The sequence below is a fragment of the Nymphaea colorata genome, chromosome 10, assembly GCF_008831285.2.
Source record: "Nymphaea colorata isolate Beijing-Zhang1983 chromosome 10, ASM883128v2, whole genome shotgun sequence".
NCBI classification, from domain to species: Eukaryota; Viridiplantae; Streptophyta; class Magnoliopsida; order Nymphaeales; family Nymphaeaceae; genus Nymphaea; species Nymphaea colorata.
This window is the reverse complement of record NC_045147.1, coordinates 18978226-18998681: the sequence shown is the minus strand read 5'-3', so window position 1 is coordinate 18998681 and position 20456 is coordinate 18978226. Positions and strand designations below refer to the sequence as shown.

General features: G+C 40.5%; 2 protein-coding genes across 2 annotated transcripts; one reads left to right on the top strand and one right to left on the bottom strand.

Moving 5' to 3' along the window:
• Positions 1-811: 811 nt before the first annotated feature.
• On the top strand, positions 812-4923 carry LOC116262434 (transketolase, chloroplastic). The gene is made up of 7 exons (XM_031641799.2): positions 812-1628; positions 1968-2058; positions 2227-2332; positions 2657-2939; positions 3029-3177; positions 3282-3435; positions 3618-4923. Exons 1-7 carry the CDS (start codon positions 1107-1109, stop codon positions 4572-4574), a joined length of 2262 nt encoding a protein of 753 aa, XP_031497659.1. The 5' UTR covers positions 812-1106; the 3' UTR covers positions 4575-4923.
• A 1414-nt stretch (positions 4924-6337) lies between these two features.
• On the bottom strand, positions 6338-17226 carry LOC116262266 (TOM1-like protein 6). The gene is made up of 9 exons (XM_031641452.2): positions 16765-17226; positions 16504-16582; positions 14565-14663; positions 13411-13524; positions 11256-11419; positions 11086-11167; positions 9124-9209; positions 8036-8260; positions 6338-7592 (listed from the first exon to the last, which is right to left on the bottom strand). The coding sequence occupies exons 1-9, from the start codon at positions 16866-16868 to the stop codon at positions 6650-6652; spliced, it is 1896 nt and encodes a 631-aa protein (XP_031497312.1). The 5' UTR covers positions 16869-17226; the 3' UTR covers positions 6338-6649.
• Between the last annotated feature and the right edge of the window lie 3230 nt (positions 17227-20456).

Sequence of the window (20456 nt, the reverse complement as noted above, 5' to 3'; positions counted from 1 at the left end):
CTCAAAGTGTTCAGATGATTTGAAACAGGGACACGCCCTTTAGAAAAACGAAGGCGGTGGCGTTTACACCTAATTCTATTGAATTGCACAACTAAAAATCAATACCCAAGTACCGTATTCTCTGAAATCGGTAGTAACTGGTAAGCAGCTTTATGCACGCATAAAAATGGGGTGGAGAAGAGAATGTTGGAGTTGGAAGCAGGAGGAGAATGGAAAGTGTGATGAACTTCAAGAGAATCGGAACAAATGCTCGTCTCACCAACCCCGAAAAAAGTAATGCCGTTGGATTGTCGAGCTCGGCCTACCGCCGTTTCCCTGTTCCACCTACCGACCTTCTAACTAGAGAAGAAGGAAAGATTTGATTTGGTTGCAGAGGAAGAGCTCTGCAGCCGCTACCCTTTCCCCGCTCTCACCTTTTGGCCTTACCTAACCACTTAGTTACCCACCGCACACCTCCTTTTTTGACCACGAGGTGAGCCTGAACATGGCATTTACATGAACATCTTAGCTAGCAGATCTGCCATGATCGTTGAAGTTTCTTCTTTTTTTTTTCTTTTCTTTTGGGAAATTGGGGAGCTGGAGATAAGCAACATGCCTTCATGCTGCACACTGTGAAGACTAAAGAACAAAGAAAATATTGAAGAAAATTATTTATATTTTTTTAGAGAGAGAGAGAGAGAATGAAGGGCTGAGGTTGGCTTACCCGTTGTGCGAAGGGTGGGATGGAATATTCGCATTGAACGGTGGATTGACTATGGAGGGGAGGAGATTAAAAGATTGGTTTGGTGTGGAAGAGAGTGGTCGCTGAAGAGAGAGAGAGAGAGATATAGAGAGAAGAGAGGAGGCGGGGGCAGCAAAGAATTGGAGGCGCATACGACCCCTAAAATCGCGATCAGATCGCGCCACTGGTGATAGATAAGGGGAAAGCCCAAGAGAGGGGGTGAGGCGACTAGCTAAGCGCTGCTGTGGGGTCGCTCTTTCCTTCTTCCTCATTCCCCTCCGCCTCCCCACTAATCTCTAGTCTCTAATCCATCCACCACTCTCTCTCTCTCCCCCCCCCCCTCCTCTCTCTCCCTGATCCGATCAGCCACAGAACGAGGTGGGGAATGGCTTGCTCCTCTCTGACCGTCTCCGGCGGTTCGGCGGTGAGCCGCTGCATCAACCGGGCGCAGCAGGAGAAGCGCGGCGGGTCCGATGCTCTCCCGCGCTTCGGCCTCACCACCTCCTTCTTTGGCTCCAACCTCAAGTCGCTGAGCGGTGGGTTGAGGAGGTCTGACGCCAAGGGAGTGAGCGTCAGCAGCAGGAAGCGAGGCGTCGTGGTGGTGCCCAAGGCGACCGCCGTGCAGACGACCTCGCCGACCGTCCAGAAGGCCGGAGACTCCCTCGTCGAGAAGTCCATTAACACCATCCGTTTCCTGGCCATCGATGCCGTGGAGAAGGCTAATTCGGGACACCCGGGTCTCCCCATGGGTTGTGCTCCCATGGGTCACATCCTCTACGACGAGATCATGCGCTACAACCCCAAGAATCCTTACTGGTTTAACAGGGACCGCTTCGTGCTCTCCGCCGGCCATGGCTGCATGCTTCAGTACGCTCTTCTTCATCTGGCAGGATACGACAGCGTCAAGGTCCCTTCTTCAGCTCCCATTTCCCTTCGTCCTCTAATTTGATTTGTTTGCTAACATTGGAGTATGCTTTCTCTTTGTTCTTTTGGTGGTGAAAGTGGAGTTCTGTAAATCGAATATAAACATTTCAAACAAGAAAATAGGAAAAACCTTTCTCACTTTTCCCTGTTGCTTTAGAACTGGGATCCTTTCGGTTCTAAAGCATCCGGCGACTCCGTCACTTGTTCTCTGAGATGCCTTTTTTTTCTCCCCTTTTATCCACCCTCTTTTTGGTGGTGGTCTTCAATTTTTTTTGGAATTTAGAGTTCTCATGTACGTCTGTTTCGAATTCGGTATTTTCAGGAAGAGGATCTGAAGGCTTTCCGGCAGTGGGGAAGCAGAACGCCTGGACACCCGGAAAATTTCGAGACTCCTGGAATCGAAGTCACAACAGGTTTGTATCCATTCCTACATCTCATACAGCCCTGTTAGAGGAAGTTTCTTATTCTCTGTAAATTCATGGAGGAATTAACTGTAATCGAAAAAGGGGAAACAAAATCAAGTTGTTGATGAAGGAAAGACGTATTAATCATCTTAATTGCTGCTTCCTTTTCCCCTGCAGGTCCTCTGGGTCAGGGTATTGCCAATGCTGTCGGGTTGGCACTTGCTGAGAAGCACCTTGCTGCCCGTTATAACAAGCCAGACATGGAGATCGTTGATCACTACACGTAATATTTCGTGCTCTTGCTTTATGGTAGTTTCATAGGCCAGTACTTGTCGATCAGATAATCTGGTGTTTGTAGCTTAGCAATGTGAAAGACAACCATCCACATCCTCTCAACTTTACCATCATTTATAAGTCAACATGCATGCCAGGGGACATGTCATCTTCTTTGCGTGTTGCATGAAACACCAAGTGTCCTGATGTCCTGTTGATTGGGCTCTGATTTCTTCTGCAACACATCCATGTCCTTGTTTTATGATAATCCATTAGGCCAGCATTCACCTCGTTTAACATCTCATGGATCTGTTGCTGTGAATACTTCCGGCAGATACGTTATACTTGGTGATGGGTGTCAAATGGAAGGCATTTCCAATGAAGCCTGCTCCTTGGCGGGGCACTGGGGGCTTGGGAAGCTGATTGCCTTCTATGATGACAACCACATCTCCATCGACGGAGACACAGAGATTGCATTCACTGAGAGTGTTGATACCCGCTTTGAGGGATTGGGGTGGCATGTTATCTGGGTCAAGAATGGGAACACTGGATATGATGACATCCGAGCTGCCATTGAAGAGGCAAAGGCTGTTAAAGACAAGCCCACTCTGATCAAGGTTCGTCGCTATATGATATCCCTGGTTTTTTCTAACTGCAAGGTTTTCAATGATTCAATTTCACTGATTCACGGACTCTTGATTTGTAGGTGACAACAACCATAGGTTATGGCTCGCCCAACAAGGCCAACTCATACAGTGTGCATGGTAGTGCGTTGGGTGGCAAGGAAGTCGAGGCAACCAGGCAGAATCTTGGATGGCCATATGAGCCTTTCCAGGTGCCTGATGATGTGAAGAGGTATCTTTGCTAATAGGAAAAGAAGGATTATTTCTTTGTGAAAAGGGGGACGATTTGCTACTGAGAATCTCATTTGGCTGTATTGTCTGCTTCTTCTGTTTCAGTCACTGGAGCCGTCACACACCCCAAGGAGCTGCATTGGAAGCTGAATGGCAGGCCAAATTCGCAGAGTATGAGAAGAAGTACAAGGAAGAAGCAGCTGAGTTTAAGCAGCTTATTTCTGGCCAACTTCCAGATGGCTGGGATAAGGCTCTGCCGGTGAGTAGGCGGCCCTGGCTCTAGCTACTTTTATCTGTTCTTATTTCCACACGTGTTTGCACTTTTTGTGTGATTAGGAAGAAAAGGATAGATAGTGGAACATGGCAGTGATTCCTAGTGAGTAGTGAGCGGTGGATTCATGTGACATTAATCGGCTATCTTTGGCCTTTTTCAATTTCCAGACATACACACCGGAAAGTCCTGCTGATGCAACCAGGAATCTTTCTCAACAATGCCTCAACGCACTTGCGAAAGCACTCCCTGGTCTCCTTGGTGGTAGCGCCGATCTTGCATCTTCCAACATGACCCTGCTCAAGATGTTCGGGGACTTCCAAAAGGACGCCCCCGAGGAACGTAATGTCCGTTTTGGAGTAAGAGAACACGCCATGGGAGCCATCTGCAACGGAATTGCGCTCCACGGCGGTGGGCTCATCCCGTACTGCGCAACCTTCTTTGTCTTCACCGACTACATGAGGGCTGCCATGAGAATCTCTGCCTTGAGTGAGGCAGGGGTGATCTACGTGATGACCCACGATTCCATTGGTCTCGGAGAAGATGGTCCGACCCACCAGCCAGTGGAGCACTTGGCGAGCTTCAGGGCGATGCCCAACATTTTGATGCTCCGTCCTGCCGACGGCAACGAGACAGCCGGCGCTTACAAGGTCGCTGTCCTCAACAGGAAGACGCCCTCTATCCTCGCCCTCTCGCGTCAAAAGCTTCCGCAGCTGCCCGGAACCAGCATCGAGGGGGTTGAGAAGGGAGGATACATTATCAGCGACAACTCCTCGGGGAACAAGCCGGACGTCATCCTGATCGGCACTGGCTCAGAGTTGGAGATCGCTGCAAAGGCCGCCGATGCTCTGAGGAAGGAAGGTAAGGCCGTCCGAGTGGTCTCCTTCGTTTCATGGGAGCTGTTCGATGCGCAGTCTGACGAGTACAAGGAGAGCGTCCTGCCGCAGGCCGTGACGGCCAGGGTGAGCGTGGAAGCAGGATCGACGTTTGGGTGGGAGAAGATCGTGGGGCCAAAGGGGAAGGCCATTGGAATAGACCGCTTCGGCGCCAGTGCTCCCGCCGGAATCCTCTACAAGGAGTTCGGCATAACGGTCGATAACGTCATTGCAACTGCGAAATCCTTGTAGAAACACCGGCGGTTAGTGGGGTTGCCTTCTCGGAGAGAGGGGCACGTTGGTCTTGGGTTCTGCCGTAGCTCTCTCCTGTTTACCACCGGATATGACGCGCTGAAGAAAGGTTGGCTCAACGTCCATGGCCCCTAAATAAACGTAAGAAAAACCAGAAAAAAAAAAAACCAGTTTCTTTTCTTCTTTTGCTTGGTGGAATAGATGGAAGCGGTCTTTAGGTTCTGTAGGTTCTAAGAAGATGAGAGGAACGAGGTTCCCCTCCCTTCCCTTTTTTGCCTTTTCTTGATTGTTGAACATTGTTCTCTACTCGATTGTGATGTTAAGATGAACCTTACCTCTGTTGTGTGAAGATCTCATATTGGATTTCCAACTCTCTCCTTTCTCTCACACAGATGAACCTTTACCTTTGTTGTGTATGAAGATCTGATAATGGATTTCCTACTCTCTCTCCCTCTCGATCTCTCGACAAGCAGCACGCATATGCATATCGCTCCCACATAAAAAATAAGTACAGTCCTCCAAGCATATCTGCCTACTAGGTATCTGCTGAATTCAAATGGTATCCTCATGAAGAAACGCAGTATTCATCTGTATGTTGATACAACGGCGTCACTGGTTTTCGTGTCACCCAGATTTGATTAGTTTCATGTTTGATATGGAAAATATGCAATCAAGCATATGGTTCATAAAGTTTCAATTTGATAAATGCATATTTTTTAGGACACTGAATGTGGGCCTGATTAAAGATCTGGTTAAGATTTGCAGTTTAAAAGAAAAAATAGTACTTTCTAAAGGATGGAGCAGGTTAGGTCTTTATCCTGTCTACAAAGCTCTACCATGTGTTTCTCATGATATATCTGGCGGAGTCCTGAGTTCACCCTTTTAACCATATCCTAGTTTGAGCTAACCGACTATGAAAAGCTTTAAATGATAGACGTGATTTGTGCTATGGAGACGCCACGACGAATTCAATCTATTTCGAAGTGAAATTTCTAAGAGCAGAGAGAGAGAGAGGAGTTTGAAGACGACAGGAAAATAACACTTCAAATAAAGATCGAAACCTAAATGCTTGTTGGCTACCATAATCTATGCTTTGTTTTTAAGGATGAAATATCTGCTCGTTTTGTGATTGTTGACACCTTTAATATCCGCATAAATGAACCAGCATTGACTTATTTTTCATATTTTTTTCTCTGAGAATTTTTTGTTCACATCTTTTTGAGGGTCAGTAAGGGTAGTTCTCTACATAAAATGGTCCTAACTAATTTGTTTAGTAGACTTCAAGCTACCTTTCTTTCGTTTGGCGGGGAATCAGTTTGGTTCATAAAAGGATAGAACATGACATGCAAACAAAGGTAGGAGAAGCATTGTCAAAACCAACTGAGTTTAACTAATTTGAATCGGATGAGCTGAAACAAGATACAGTTGCTGAATTTATTCAAATACCTTCGTTTGAAAAGACTTGTGTTCATCAATTAATAATTGTAGTTAGTGCAGTCCGAATTAGTGGCCCCCCATAGTAAATCTTCGGTCCCCTAATTAGGTAGCAAGAATAAAGGAAAACCAACGGGAGGACGAGAAAAGATAGACCAACAGGAGAACGACGGGGTGTGACTATCTGATTGTCAAAAGCCTCGGATACACTTGAACTCCCACTAACAAACTTGAAAATAAAACCAAGTAGCAAAAAATTTATAAAACGAAACCAAGCAGGCAGTCGGAAAAGATAACAGTGCTCTCATAACAGTGAACCCTCAAGTATGTATCATCTGAAACGGTACCCGTATTTACAGAACATCTCGCGTGACAGCAATAATTAATGTCATTTCGCAATTGCTCTTCTCCCACTTATTGCTGGCATGAATGCGCCGGTTAAAGACTTTGACACTATGTTCTTTCCAACACCATTCAATAAACATGTACACATCACAGTCCTTATCCAGTTCCCAGGACTTCCCTCAGCAATATGCAGAAATTTCTTTCGAACACCATCGAATAAACATGTACACGTTACAGGCCTCATCCGGTTCCCAGGACATCCATCAACAATATGCAAATATATTACAACAGCACTTTTACTTCCTTCCCCCAGATAAGCCTTGGCCGGAGAGGCCAGAGTTTAAGGCCATCCCACTTGTTTTAACACCAGCATCGTCAGTCCTCAAATTTACTAGATCCTCGAACAACCTGTTTGAAGGAACAAACACTTTCTGACTGGAGGATGGCACGGAATTCCTTGGTTCATTGGTCATCTGTGTCCCTCTTGATGATTGAGGCATGTCCCCTCGTGGGCTGAATGAATTGTAACGCTGCAGGGAAGCACCTGATGTCTGCATGGGCCTGACAGAAACGCTGCCTGGCTCACTAGCCATGGGATAAGGAGGGTCAGCAACAGGAGTGGATGACCAAGGTGGTGGAGGGTAGCTAGATGATGCATGTGCCCATGGGGCAATGTAGTTGTTGAACGCAACCTGCCTTTGTTGAACAGGATAGTATTGAGAAGATACAGGGTAGCTAATCCCATTCGAAGCATATGAGGGTTGGCCCATGGTCGGAGCAGACATGGGGTAGGCATGCCGACTGGGGGAGAACTGAAATTGACCCATGGTTGGAGATGATATGGGGTAGGCATGTCCATTAGGGGAGAAGTGGGATTGAACCACTGTCGGAGAAGATACAGGGTTGCTACGTCCATTAGGAGAAAATGAAGATGGGCCCATCGTTGGAGATGTTGCATGGAGGTGACTGTTGCTAGCAGCAGGTGGGGTGAATGGAGTCCCGGGTGTATGTGGAGACAAATTTGTGGTAGACAGATTGGTGCTGAGAAGGTCAATGAGATCTTGTTCTTTGGGTACTGAAGTTCTCACAGGTTGGGGTGGAGCTGGAAGAGCCAGGGGACCAGTGAATATAGAGCTTGAGGCTGTGTCTGTACCTGACGAATCCTGCAACCTTTCAGAATTGACTGAACCAGCAGCTTCAGTTGATGTGGTTGGTGAAATGATAGGTCTGCCCTTTGGCCTGTAACAAGTAGAATAAGTTATACGAACATCAAGGACTTTCAGTTAGCCTCTAATCAGATGCGGGGAAGCAGAACAAATGTAATGGAATGCATTCTTACTAATGATTTCCCTAGTAACCTCTGATTCCAAGGGAGACTCAAGAATGACAATCTTACATTGACACATAGGTTTTCTTGATTTTAGTGAAATTATGGAAAAAATTTCCAGTCAGCTGTGCCTCAATTCTGTCGATCATAGGATGATTTTTATGACAAGCAGAATTCATGATGCAAATAATTTCTAGAAGCCGAGACCACATGGTGGCTTAAGAACAAGACATCTAAAAGGTAAGATGACGATAAAAAGCAAAAATTTTCAAAATCTCTTCATTGCAATGATTAGTCGCCAATTATCCTGTGCATGTTAATCACAAATCTTGAAGAAACATGTCTGAAGTAAGACCTGCGAGCAAGCTGAGCAAAGTCATCATCTTCTTCCTCTTCATCGATGTCCTCCTGTCTTGAAGCTGCAGGAGGTAGAGAGGATGAGATTGGACTATCCTGGGAGACAGATGGTGGTGGTGGTGTTGATGGCATAGGTGAACCACGAGCTATGGCATCATGCTTAGCTAGCAAAGTTTGGATGCTATCATTTAAAGCAAGGACTCGTGCAAGAAGCTCTTCGTCACTAAAAAAAAAAAAATACATATGATAAGCAGCCTCTCAAAAGAGGTCGGTTGAGAAACAGAAACTAAAGAACTAATTATGTTACACATAGAAAACAAGCAAGCAAAAAAAAAAAGCATATCTAGTATAATAGTCAGTTCAAGACCATATAATAATTTAAAACCGTATAGATGTATTTCTGTACGGCAATATAACTCCATTATACTTGCAGCACAATAAGGACAGATCATCATGGCTTTATCAGAAAGTCAATCTTGGGCTATAGACATCTAAGAATGTGACCAAAATCATAACATCGAGTTGAGTTTTCTTCTTTCAGCTTTTGATTGATAGTATAAATCATGAAAATTTTTAATGTTTCATAATATCAAGTAGAGACAGTTGAACACCTTATAAAAATTTAAACCATATGAATACATTGCTGCACATTAAAATAATATTTCTCCATCATAGTAGCAGTGTCGTAAGAAGAAGTCTTCATGGCTTCATCACAATCGCTCAAGCTTGAGCTATAGACCTGTAAGAATGTGATAAAAAACATAACATCCGGTTGGGTTCTGCTTTCATAGGCAAATAGATCATGCAATTCTGATAATGTTTTTAGAGAACATTTATTTTTCATGAATTGGTATTGCGTAGCAAGAGTTTCACTATTAGAATGGTAGATGCCTGATTCAGTGATTTGGTTCTAATACTTTGTCCATTGCAGTGCAAAAGTCTGCAACATGTTCCACAACTGCATCTTTCTAAAGAAATTTTTCATGTACAAGAGAAGTTTCCCGCAATAAGAATCCCAATCAGCATTTATCAACAACTCTGAGAAACAATTTCTGGAAAGTGTTCAACTGATTTAGAAGAACATACGCTGTTGAGTTCACCAATTGCATGAGCCTTTTCTGGTGAGAATGGCATTGGCTAACAAGATCCATAATCACTTCATTTTTAACAGCCTACAAGAAGGTTAAATCAGGAAAAGTAAGACTATGTTAATGATTGTTAGGCAAGGAAACAAGTAATAAATACAAGAATATTCAATCGTCATGGTAGTCCGTGAACAATAATGTAAATCCACCTCATTAGCTGATGGGTGACTTGCCATGTATGACGAGCAGATAATTACATAACAGAAACAAGCCAGTGTAGCTTGTCAAGATGCTCTCTAGATTATCTATATGATAGGAGAGGTGGAAGACACTGGACCTCAGAACTATCAAGAGTTAAAGTTCGGTTTCCACCATATAGATTTGAATGGAGGTTCACCTGACCAATCCAAAAACAAGTTAACAAAGCCATAACCTTTTCCTACCCCACCCCAACCACCCTCACCCCCAACTCCACCCTCCCAACAACCTCCCTCACCCTTTCCTTCAACACAATGGAGGCTTGTTGTTGCCCCGTGTCTCCAGTCTACTTACTCCTCAATGGATTTTTTTTTTTTTCAGAAAACAAGTTCTTTTTGTTTCGTTTGTAACAACTGAGTCGCACTTGACTCACTCATGAGTCATGATGTGCTCATCAACCACTTGCGAAATCCAATGGACTAGCTTGAACAAGGCCAGCTTGGCTCTTTCTACAATACCCACAAAAGCAAACCATCTAAATTTGATGAACCTATCACTAAATCAGAAACAATTGATCACAAATACAAAATCTGTACAATCTGCCAACATGAACTTTAGAACTCTTTTAGCACTCTTACTATTCCAGCAAATTATATATCAACTATTCCTAAAAACATGAAAACTAGAAAATTGCAAAAGATATCAAAGTTTCCAAGCTAATGAATTACTAGTTATCACTATCCATGCGTTGTAGAAGCTTCAAATGAGGATGCTTTAAAAGAAGGTAAACGCAATCTGCCATCTGCAATGCTATTTTTTTCTACAATTATTATTCAAACAAACGATATTATAACATAATGGTAAGCGCCATCGTCAACATGGAAATGGACATTTTGCAGCTGACCTATTCAGTTTCCAGAAACTGTCTTGGACATAACTAGGCAACATTTTGGTGAAACTGACATCACTGCAGATGATTTAGTGAAAATGGAATTGCAACTCCACTCGACAAATGATGAATAAAAGATTGAAAGATGTAAAAGAGATATTGAGTTTGGTTGCATGGAGAACTAAAAAACGTGCAGCGCCATCCACAAATCACAGATCTTGTTAATATGATCTCTTAAGCACAAAGTCTTCTTTAGAAGGTCGAGAGGTTGTAACTTGTAACATATACATAATCAGACTCTCTAAACTAACTAAACCATAAATATTAAAGTTTAACCAATTCATACGGGTGTGGGTACAGTTGTATGGCTTTGGATATGGTAATATGAAAAAAAATGTGGGTACAAGAGTATGGCAGGGTATCCATAAAAAAAAAATACATATATTTATATGGATATAATACAAAAATTCAAGCAAACTATAAGTTGATACCTACATAAACCATTGTAATCAAAGACACAAAAAAGTAAAGCCTTAGAAAAGAACTGCTTGGATCTGGATCTGATTCATATCCAATCCATGACGTGCCTGGTATGCTGTAAGTACCCATGTCTCTAAATTGCTGTACCAACACTGGTACATCGCTCAAAATGGAGCACCCATGCGCCTTAATAGTTTAATAAACAGATATGTTTGAACTCCATCAGTGAGAGGACATCATTTAAAAGAAAATTACCGTAAGATCTAATGGTGAAAACTGAACAGTGCACAAGACATCTTAAGGAAAAAACATACATGACATGTGGCTTAGATCACCTATCAATAAATATGCTAAAAACTGTGCATATCAACATTTTTACAAACTATAAAGGGATACCTCAGGGTCATTTGGACTTATAGCATCAAGCATATCTTTCAAAAGTTCCACAACACTCTGAATTGCATCCAAGCTTGAGGAACTGAGAACAGCAAGAATATGTAAGACCATGTCAAGACAGTACTACCAGTGACAAAGAATAAATGACAGCAAAAAATTTGCATAAGCACCTTAGTAGATCTCTTTCAGAAGCCATGGCTTCATCAAGCCTTCTAGATGAATGGGATGGCATGCCGTATGATACCTCAGGTTTCCTGACGATTGGATGGGTAACTGGTGGAGTAAATATAGGTGCTGCATCTTTTAAATGTCGGGGGAATTCCACTCCAGATCGCTGCAATGAGAACATTGCTGAATATTCAAGAGTCCTTTTGTGATTTTGAAAGAGCCAACAGCCATAATATTTGGCTACCGTCTAACAGGACTAATATAATTACTGTCATTTTCCCTCTCAAATATAATTACCTACTCCAACAAGCAATATCAAATAAAAAAGTTGCAGCATTCTGCTGTATCATAATATGTATGCCCAAAGCTCTTCCATGGCTTCAATAGTTAAAGAACATACTCCAGACAGTAAATATACATAGTTACTTTCATTCAGCATACAACATCACAAACTGTTTTTATGTATTATATGTTGTATGGATAAGAACTAGTGTACTTCAATTTTTTTCTTTAGATGGGAAACAATAAAGTTCACTCCGTGTAAACAACCAGGTACTCCAATGTCCACCAGGAAATTCTCCCCAGCACTGTGGCCTGATAGCAGGGATGCATGTTAAGTTGCTCCTTTTTAGGGAATCAGAATAGTGACTAGTCATTCAACTAAACCTCCTTCAACTGAATCAGTAAGAAACCCATGTTGTCTAATGTAAATACAGGAAAAGCTCCTAAGTATTAGCTAAAATGGAAGAGGCCTAGAGTTTGTTTTCATTAATCCTTTTGACAAGTTGCAATAAAATGTGTACCAAAGTTGACATTCTGCATTTCTATATTGATTAACTTTCTTAGATGTTTATCCCCTCTATCATGCTCACCTTCACCCACAAATATGTAGTTAAAATTAAAAGTACTCGGCAGCAGACCCTATGAAAAAACCTAGGCAGCATGTAGTTGGAGATTAGACTATCCTACTAAACAGAAAAAAGAGGGAAAAGGGGAGAAAAAAAATAGAAGGGGTCAAAGTGAAAGATTTGAAAAAACTCCACCTTGATCCATATAATAGAAGATAGAAGTGTACAACAAACAAGAAATTTAAATTTTTAGGGTAAAAAATTAAAAAAATAATAACTTTTGTGTGCATCACCCAAGTGCTTCAGTATAGGTGCTTAGACCACAGCCTAGCACCTAGGCAGGAGACTAATCATGCTTTTTATAAAAACTCAAAGATCAACCCTCCAAGCTATCTACGCTCTTGATAACAGATTGTGAGCTTCAGGAGCTTGATGAACACATCATGCATTTCCTTTTGCCAGGTTAATAGAAAAAATACCTATGAACCGTTTTAACTAATTTAAATATACCTCTTACTTTGTACTGCATTTGAATAGCAGTAATGATGGATTCCTTGAACATTAACAGAACATTACCCAAATGAAACAAAAACTGAAAATTATCTATTATTTTTTGTGTGCATATTCAAAAGAATAAATCATTCAAATCAATATTTCCTACCATTACTATGAAAGTTTTGCATTAAACTAAAAAGTCATTTCAAGTAGTATTTAGTTGCACCTAATAAAGTAGAGAATCAGACATTACAAATTACAACATCAGCATAGAAACGAATTTACTTCTCTGAAGCTCATGACTCGCTCAAAATGTCTTTTACCAATGCAAAGAGCAGCTTCTACACTCTTGCATAGACAAATCCACAATTATTGACATGGATTGCCCTTGAGTCCACAAGTCCTTTGAAGTCTTCAGCAAAGAGCAGAAGAAGCACTTTTGGGAAGCAACGATATCAAATAAATCATCAGTTTTGGTATCCTAAGGATGTTACCAATTTTTCAATCTATTATGGAGTACACAAGCATCAAACAGAACAGAAAAGCTGAAGCACTGCCACATTGCCACTTTAAAGATCCAACATAGGTCTTCAATTCATGCAAAGAGAAACCAACATTCTCATGCACTTAGTCTGAAGCACTCACATCCATAATACACTTAATCCTGCTCACTCCTGAGCTTGACACAGAAAGGAACCAATGATAGATTTTCTTGCATGTATTGGTTAATTCCAAAGGGAAGCAAGATTCACCCAAACTATCTAAATAAAATAAAGTGACTGCCCAATATCTATACAAGCTTTAACACACTCACCCTTAGTTCATCATAAGCCCAGTAATATTGAGGATACTTTCCTTGAGGACCACCAAATGCTTCTTGCCAGGACCCAAGCAGTACTAGAATCTTGTCCCTCACATGCATATCACTCTGGAAAAATTCATCAGATTGTCATTCTAAAACATTCACAAAATTCAGACGTACCAACATAGCTGACAGATAAAAAAAACAGACAATAATAATGTTCGTTAGTATCTAATATCTTCCCCTAATTGAGAACAAGGAAAACATGATCAACACTTCAAAAGCATTAGGCATTTCAAAGGAACATGTGAATAGCATCTAACTTCATTATCTCCAAAATGCTAACACGTGTATAAGCTACAAGAACAGGATGATTTACCCTCCCACCATAAACTGGATATGAATATAAACATCCTAGAAAGCTGGCTCACAAACCAAGTAATGATAAATACCAGCACAAATAATTCTGAAACAACAGCAGGTTTATTATGGACAAATTAGCAGTGGCATGAATGACGAGTTTTCGGTCTGAATATGAATCATAGAGAATAAATATGTATCTTTTAGTAAATAACCAAGATAAAATCAAAAGAGAAAGTTGACAAGTGCAATGTAAAAAAACACATTTGGAACTAAAGAGGTTATCTTTTAGTCAATAACCCATATAGAACTAAAGGGGTCGTTTGTAAGATTGAAATTCCAAACAACGTGATATACATTCTATGCCATGTCAACGGGGAGCTCACAAAAGAAAATATCATCTCTTTCACCCACAGGCATAGCTATGTGGCACAAATTTTAAAAGTGTGAACCTCCCACTTGTTTAATGTAAAGATAAGAACATCACACATGTAAAAGGCATGTTCCTCTCTTTCATTAAGCAAAAAACATTGTAGCATTCTTCGCTTTCTGTTGAGAAAAGACATTATGAAATGCAGATAAATATTCCAAAGGATATTTACTGCCCCTCTTAGACATTATTGGAGATACCTTCATTTTCATTAACATCTTCTGCCTAATGTTAAAATGATATGACTTGATAGGAAGAATAAACAAAATAAAAAGGAACATATCAAGCAAGCAGCAAAATCTATTGGGTCATGACAAACTGCACCTTCAACTCAATAATTGTAAAAGATATTGAAGTAAATACCAATCAGCCTTACCTTTTTTCTTACAATCTTAATCATCTCTTGCAAAATATTTCTCTCAACAACTTGGAGATGTACATATTCACCACAATTTTTCATTATAGTTTCCAGGAGCTGGAAGAAAAAAGAAAGAGGGAGAGTGCAAATCAGTACCAGTAGCATGGACATGACAACATTGGAAAAATTGCAGGTAACGGGCATATAGATGGTGAGGAATATAGGCCAACGATTTCCCCCTCAATGGGTTAATCATGCATGCCCGTGCCCCATGTTTATGAATGTCAAACGCGCTATGCTTAGTTGACTTTGTAATAGCTAACCCACTCAGAGCATTCACCCATACTATGTGAGACTCAGCTATTGCAATAGCTAACCCACTCAGAGTGGGAGCATTCACTTATTCTATATGAGACTCTGACATCATTTACCACATGAGAAGATAGGTAGCTCCTTTCCTTAGGCACATGTTTGATTTGGCAACGATTCCTAAATTCAACAATTTCATGTGATTCCCCACCGCAAATACAGATGTTATACAGCCAAAAAAAATTGACAAGGTGTGACATTTGACCAACAACCAGAAGTAGCAGCTCGAACTATGATTTCTGTACACGGAATTGGTGAAATAGAAACTTCAGGAAAAAAACATTTTAGGAGACATATAATCAGCTGAAACAGTTATATCAGTGGCAATAGCATTTCAATTTTCTGTCCAGTGCATGGTCAACCAACATACAACTAACATCATGAAAAATATAAGGTTTTTTCATTAATGAGCTTGACTGAGGTTGATTTCAGAAATATGATGTTTTATTAGATATATTACCAGTTTACCACAAATGCCGATGTTCTAAATACCACGGCTTAGCCGATTTGCTTGTGCAAACAGTTTAATGCTGCTTTCTAATTAATAAAACACCAGGAAATAAGGACTCGTGCAAAAGGAAGAAGATATTCTTGATGACCTTGGATTTCCCAGGTAAATAAGCCATACCTGCAAATATCAATTTCTATCCAAATGAATCACAGGATTCCAAAGTGATCCTCTATGACCTGTATCATTTTCACCAGGAAAAATGATGCCTCAAAAACAAAGTCTTTAATATTCCATAACCCATAGTTGAACTTAGTTTGCGCCAATAGACGTAACAAGACCATTGAATAAGATTCTTCTAACACAACGTAGAACAGTAGCAACTAGACGAACAATTGCTTTTGCAAATTGAAGAAGGATTCAAGGAAAAATAAAGGTGGAACTTATTCCTCATCTGCAAGTGGTGTAGCAGATGAAGATTTTGGAAAAAGGTGGATTAAGTTCCTGCTAAGGTGGCTAGCCGAGTTAAAGGCACAGGGAGACAGTTTAAGGAGCTGGCTGGAAGGTGGTAGAATTTTTTTTTTTCCTTTTGTTTATATGTAATACGCCGAGAGAGGCTTCAAATATCTTTCACTACAACATATATGCCACTGTAAGAATGTGATACCCACCACCATTTTCCTTATATCATCAAGCACGTTAAGCCAACTTGAGCATGGATCGGCATGTGCCACTTCAGAGGTCATAACTTCTGGTGCTTCTGTTTAGTCTTATTTTCCGAGCCGACGTCTGCTCCTTTGTATTCATCTTTTTTCTTTCATAGCAAAATTGAAATTGTGATAACTCTGAATTCTAAGTTGGAAGGTTTTTGGTGTGGTACAGGCCGTTGATTCTTAGATTGCATTAAAAATCTAAAACCAGAAATCCATCCTACTGTAAGCTTTGAACGCTCTGGTTTACAATCAGAAAACATTTAAAAGGGAAAAACAAACATTGACATACTGGCCCAATATTCAAATTGGGTAGGGTCAATTTAGAAAATCAACTGAGAACGAACTCAGAAAGAACAAGAACGCCATCGTACAAGATAATTAGTTGGAAAAAACAAAGAAAGGGGGGACGGAAAAGGAAAGCACTTACCGTCAAGGCCAGCAATTGAACGGCGGGATTCTTGTGCTGAAGCCGCTTCTTCACGGCCTTGGTCGCCTCCTTCGCTTGTCTGACCCAACCAAAAAACAAGAAACCTTTCAATTCTCCCTCACAATTCGTCATACCATCGCAATTTTTTCTCAAAATATTTCATAACCAACCGTATCCAATACCCCAAAACCTCCCCAAAAGAACAAAAGAGACACACACGCAGAGGGAGAAGGGAACGACAACAGAGTGAAAGAGCCATACAATAGATCTGAATTGATGGCGTCGCATATTTCCATGTTCGTGGTCCAATCTGGAGCAATGAGCAGATCGCTCGTTGCCTTGTCCACCTTCGTCGTAATCGACATCTCCTCCCAAACGAACGCCCCACCCCCAAAACAAAATCAGAGCAACAAGAACAAGGAGAACGGATCGACGGAAAAAGAGGATAATCTAGCGCGAAAACAGGATGAAATGGAAGAAGCGGGTAAAAAAAAAATGAGGCAAACGCCCTTCGTTCTCTTGCCAGCGAGCTCTGTCTGTTAAACCCTAGAAAGTTTCGTACAGGCTTGACTTTTTCCCGCTGTTTCCGTTGCGCTTCTTCTTTTGTTTTGTCTGGCTTCTCTTTTTCTGTCTGCTTTTTTTGTTTTGCTTAGCCATTTCATTCCTGATTTATTGGCAATTGACATTCTCTGCCTCCGACTTTTCCTGTAAACATTTTCATTTTCTTTTCTCAAAAAAAAAAAAATTGTTCTCTCTTGTTCCAACTGCTAACCAATTCTGGCATCCATTTTTCTAACCACATTTATAATAAATCACTACCGAAAACTTGACAACACTTAATTTTTCTAATTTTTGTTGATAGATCAACATTTAATCAGTGTCGAAATCGAGGCTTCCTACCATGTTTAACTGTTCAAGGTTTTGTGATGAAAGAGAAATTTAACTAATAAATGCGAAATAAATGGTAAGCATTAAGTAGAAGCAAAGAATGAGTTGAGTACTAGTCATTAAGCAGGACCAAATTTATTGCTTACTAAAGTCAGAGATCAGCTTAACAAATCCTTCCGGTTGAAAGCAATTTCTGCTTTTTCTCTTCAACAATGATGTTGATCTTCTATTGTTTATACCACAACTCTTCCGTCTTCCGTGGCTAGCAACATCCTCGTGTCGTGTTCTTCTCTGCCCTCCTTGTCTGACCGTGCCGCCCTCCTGATCACGCGAGACCACCAGTTGACTCCCTTTAAATTATTTCGTCCTTTTCTTTTCCCTTTCATTTGCCTCCCCGTCCTTGTACCAAGTACACTGCACTTTTCCCTCTTGCTACAGATAAGGTTCTCATCAAATAAATACATAAAATATAAAATAAAAATATTTTCTTTTAATTATGTCATATGCGTCGTATACAATATTGAAAATAATTTGTATTTTATGTGGTTTTAACTTTTCGTCTGTCCTGTTGCGTTTTAGATTTTAGAAGAACTTATGATCATAACTGTGATCTTAGATGATGTTGTACAATTGTCACATCAATGATTAAATGACTGCCGCAGAGTTACTTATAAAAGATGGAACTCTACGTTTTGTACTGCCGTCACATCAGACTTGAGAGCCCCTTTAGTTGCAAATTTGAGGGTTTAATTTAATAATACGCCTGCATTAATTTCATAATTAATTCAAAACTCGATATTTAAGATCAGTATCATGCTTCGGATTCATGAACAAAAAAAAAAAAAAGTTCATGAATTTTACAAAATGTATGGTGGTGTGTACTCTTGCATCCTTCGAACATAACATTTCGATTTGTTGTTATAAATCAAAGATCTAAAATCTTAACAAGGTTAGTCCCTTCATTGAAAATTCTTAACAAGATCACCTCAAATTTAAGATTTGGGGTAATTAAACACACTTTATGTTGGGTGAGCAGAAAAAGTTTCAACTGCAAACTAACACCAAATTTTAGTGTTAGGAGTTTTGAAGCCATTATGAAACTTTAGTATCGGATGAAACTTTTTGTTTGTTAACTTCTCAGTGCATGAAACAAAAGTTTCAAAAAATCAAATAAATGAAAAAAAAAAATTACCAAAAAAGTATTTAATACTAAGTACATAACAATTTTAAGGCCGATCGCTACTCAAAAGTTTTGTCCAGAATATTGAACTGTTGAGCTTCTTCAACTTGGTTTTATTTTTACAACAAATTTATTCCTTTGCGCATGAAACTACCATCATCTTAAAAACTCATTCAACAACTTTCCACAACAATTTCTCATAATTTATTTATCCAAGAGAGCTCAAAATTTGCAAGAACCATAGAAAGGTGTGCCCAAATTTTTGTCTGTGTCTTCATGTCATCTCCGGTCGAAGAGAATCTCTACCAAACGAAAACCGGTTCGTGTCTTTCCGTTTATAAAATTGCAATTTGTCTTCGAAAACGCTATCAGATTAATTAATGCCGCCATTTGGAATGCGATCATTGTTCAACAACAGAGTGGATGATGCGTCTCATGCACTCGGAAAAGATTGTGGGCACAAATCGTGTGAATCTCCCTCACCTGGCAATATCAATGGATAGCATGAAAATGAAAGAAACCAAACACTTTGATTAAATTAAAACAAGTTCACAAGTCCAGATTTCAAGCTAACTACATAGAATTTGGAGTGAGGTAGATTCGAACCATCTACATTTCTACCCTCGTCAGTTGGTGTTGGAAAATCTTGCTCGTCCTTTTGAATTCTTCTGCTTTCCGTGTAGCATTTCTGTCCTTTCTCAGCTGTCGTGTTCCTGCAAATTGAATTGCATCATTCGTTCTAGAGGAATTCAGTATACAGAAATTGGATTGAGTACAGCAGAAACAAAATAAATAGTCCAAAAAAATTTTAGAACCCTACTTTCACGGGCGCTTGACATTTTGATTTCTGCTTCGTGAATATTGATAATCCATTTCTACGTTGAGTTGATGTATATGAAGGGGACTTGTTAAAGGAACAAAATTTCACCTCAAACTAAAATTAGAACGAAACTTTCAGTTGTAGTTTTCCTTTGCTTTTGATGGTTTGATTGATGAATTAAAACCATGATAACATGGCCCGTCTTAAATACGTTTTCTGACCAGACTCCGCAGATTCTGGGCAGCGCCGGTCTAGTGTCGCGCAGCCTAGCTGGTCCGGCGTCAACGATCCACCTACCTTTTTCTTAAGCATGGCGTTTCCATTGTTATCCTCGCGCGTGTTTGATGCGCCTGGACCAGTAAATATTTCCTCGCCCGAAAACCCTGACTTCGTTTACGAAACATTGAAAAAGAAACGGCGGTCAGGGTTTTTACAGGTGGAAACTCGGCAGTCAATCAAATGAATCGTGGGTCGTCCTTGCTCTGCCCGTGAAAGATGACGATCGCCAACTTCGTTGACAAGAACATCGATTGAGTGTAGGAAATTTCCTCCTACGTTGCTTATTTGGAATATTTAAATCCACCAATCTGATTCACGTCCTCCTAAGGGTAGAGGGCTTGGACAATTTGATTCAGCGATTTCTTTAAACTTTTTTTTTAGATTCTTTCAAATTAATGTGATTTTAGAAGGAATATACTGCTAGATAATGAATCCATAAATGCGATTAGATCAACCCAAGTATGGTGCTGCTTTCAAGTGTCTGGATTTGTCTCGGTGCCCTCCGAATCCTAAAACAACGGCTTTCTCTTTCCTTCTGTTTTCGTCTTTCTTGAAGAGTGGTCAAATAAGCTAAATTGTGCTTGGCCTTGGCCCCTTTCTGTCCCCACTGTCCGCTGCATCATGCAAAAATAATAATAATAGCAATAATAATGCAAGGCCAAAGGATTCGCAGTTCCCGGTTCGTCAAAGAAATCGAGACATAAGAACGTTGGAAATTCTTGTATATCCTTCGATCATTGATCAAGAGCTAATTTCTTCTAAGTTTCTGGACAACAATTTCAAAAA

What these genes read in the sequence shown, in the direction of transcription:
- LOC116262266 (XM_031641452.2), bottom strand. Translation starts at nt 16,868, where the DNA reads ATGTCGATTACGACGAAGGTGGACAAGGCAACGAGCGATCTGCTCATT. An exon ending in GCCATCAATTCAGATCTATT is followed by an intron (nt 16,583 to 16,764) that starts GTATGGCTCTTT and finishes TGGTTGGGTCAG; the next exon opens with ACAAGCGAAGGAGGCGACCA. An exon ending in TAAGTCCAAATGACCCTGAG is followed by an intron (nt 9,210 to 11,085) that starts GTATCCCTTTAT and finishes ACCTTCTTGTAG; the next exon opens with GCTGTTAAAAATGAAGTGAT.
- LOC116262434 (XM_031641799.2), top strand. Translation starts at nt 1,107, where the DNA reads ATGGCTTGCTCCTCTCTGACCGTCTCCGGCGGTTCGGCGGTGAGCCGC. An exon ending in CAGGATACGACAGCGTCAAG is followed by an intron (nt 1,629 to 1,967) that starts GTCCCTTCTTCA and finishes CGGTATTTTCAG; the next exon opens with GAAGAGGATCTGAAGGCTTT. An exon ending in GAGATCGTTGATCACTACAC is followed by an intron (nt 2,333 to 2,656) that starts GTAATATTTCGT and finishes TACTTCCGGCAG; the next exon opens with ATACGTTATACTTGGTGATG.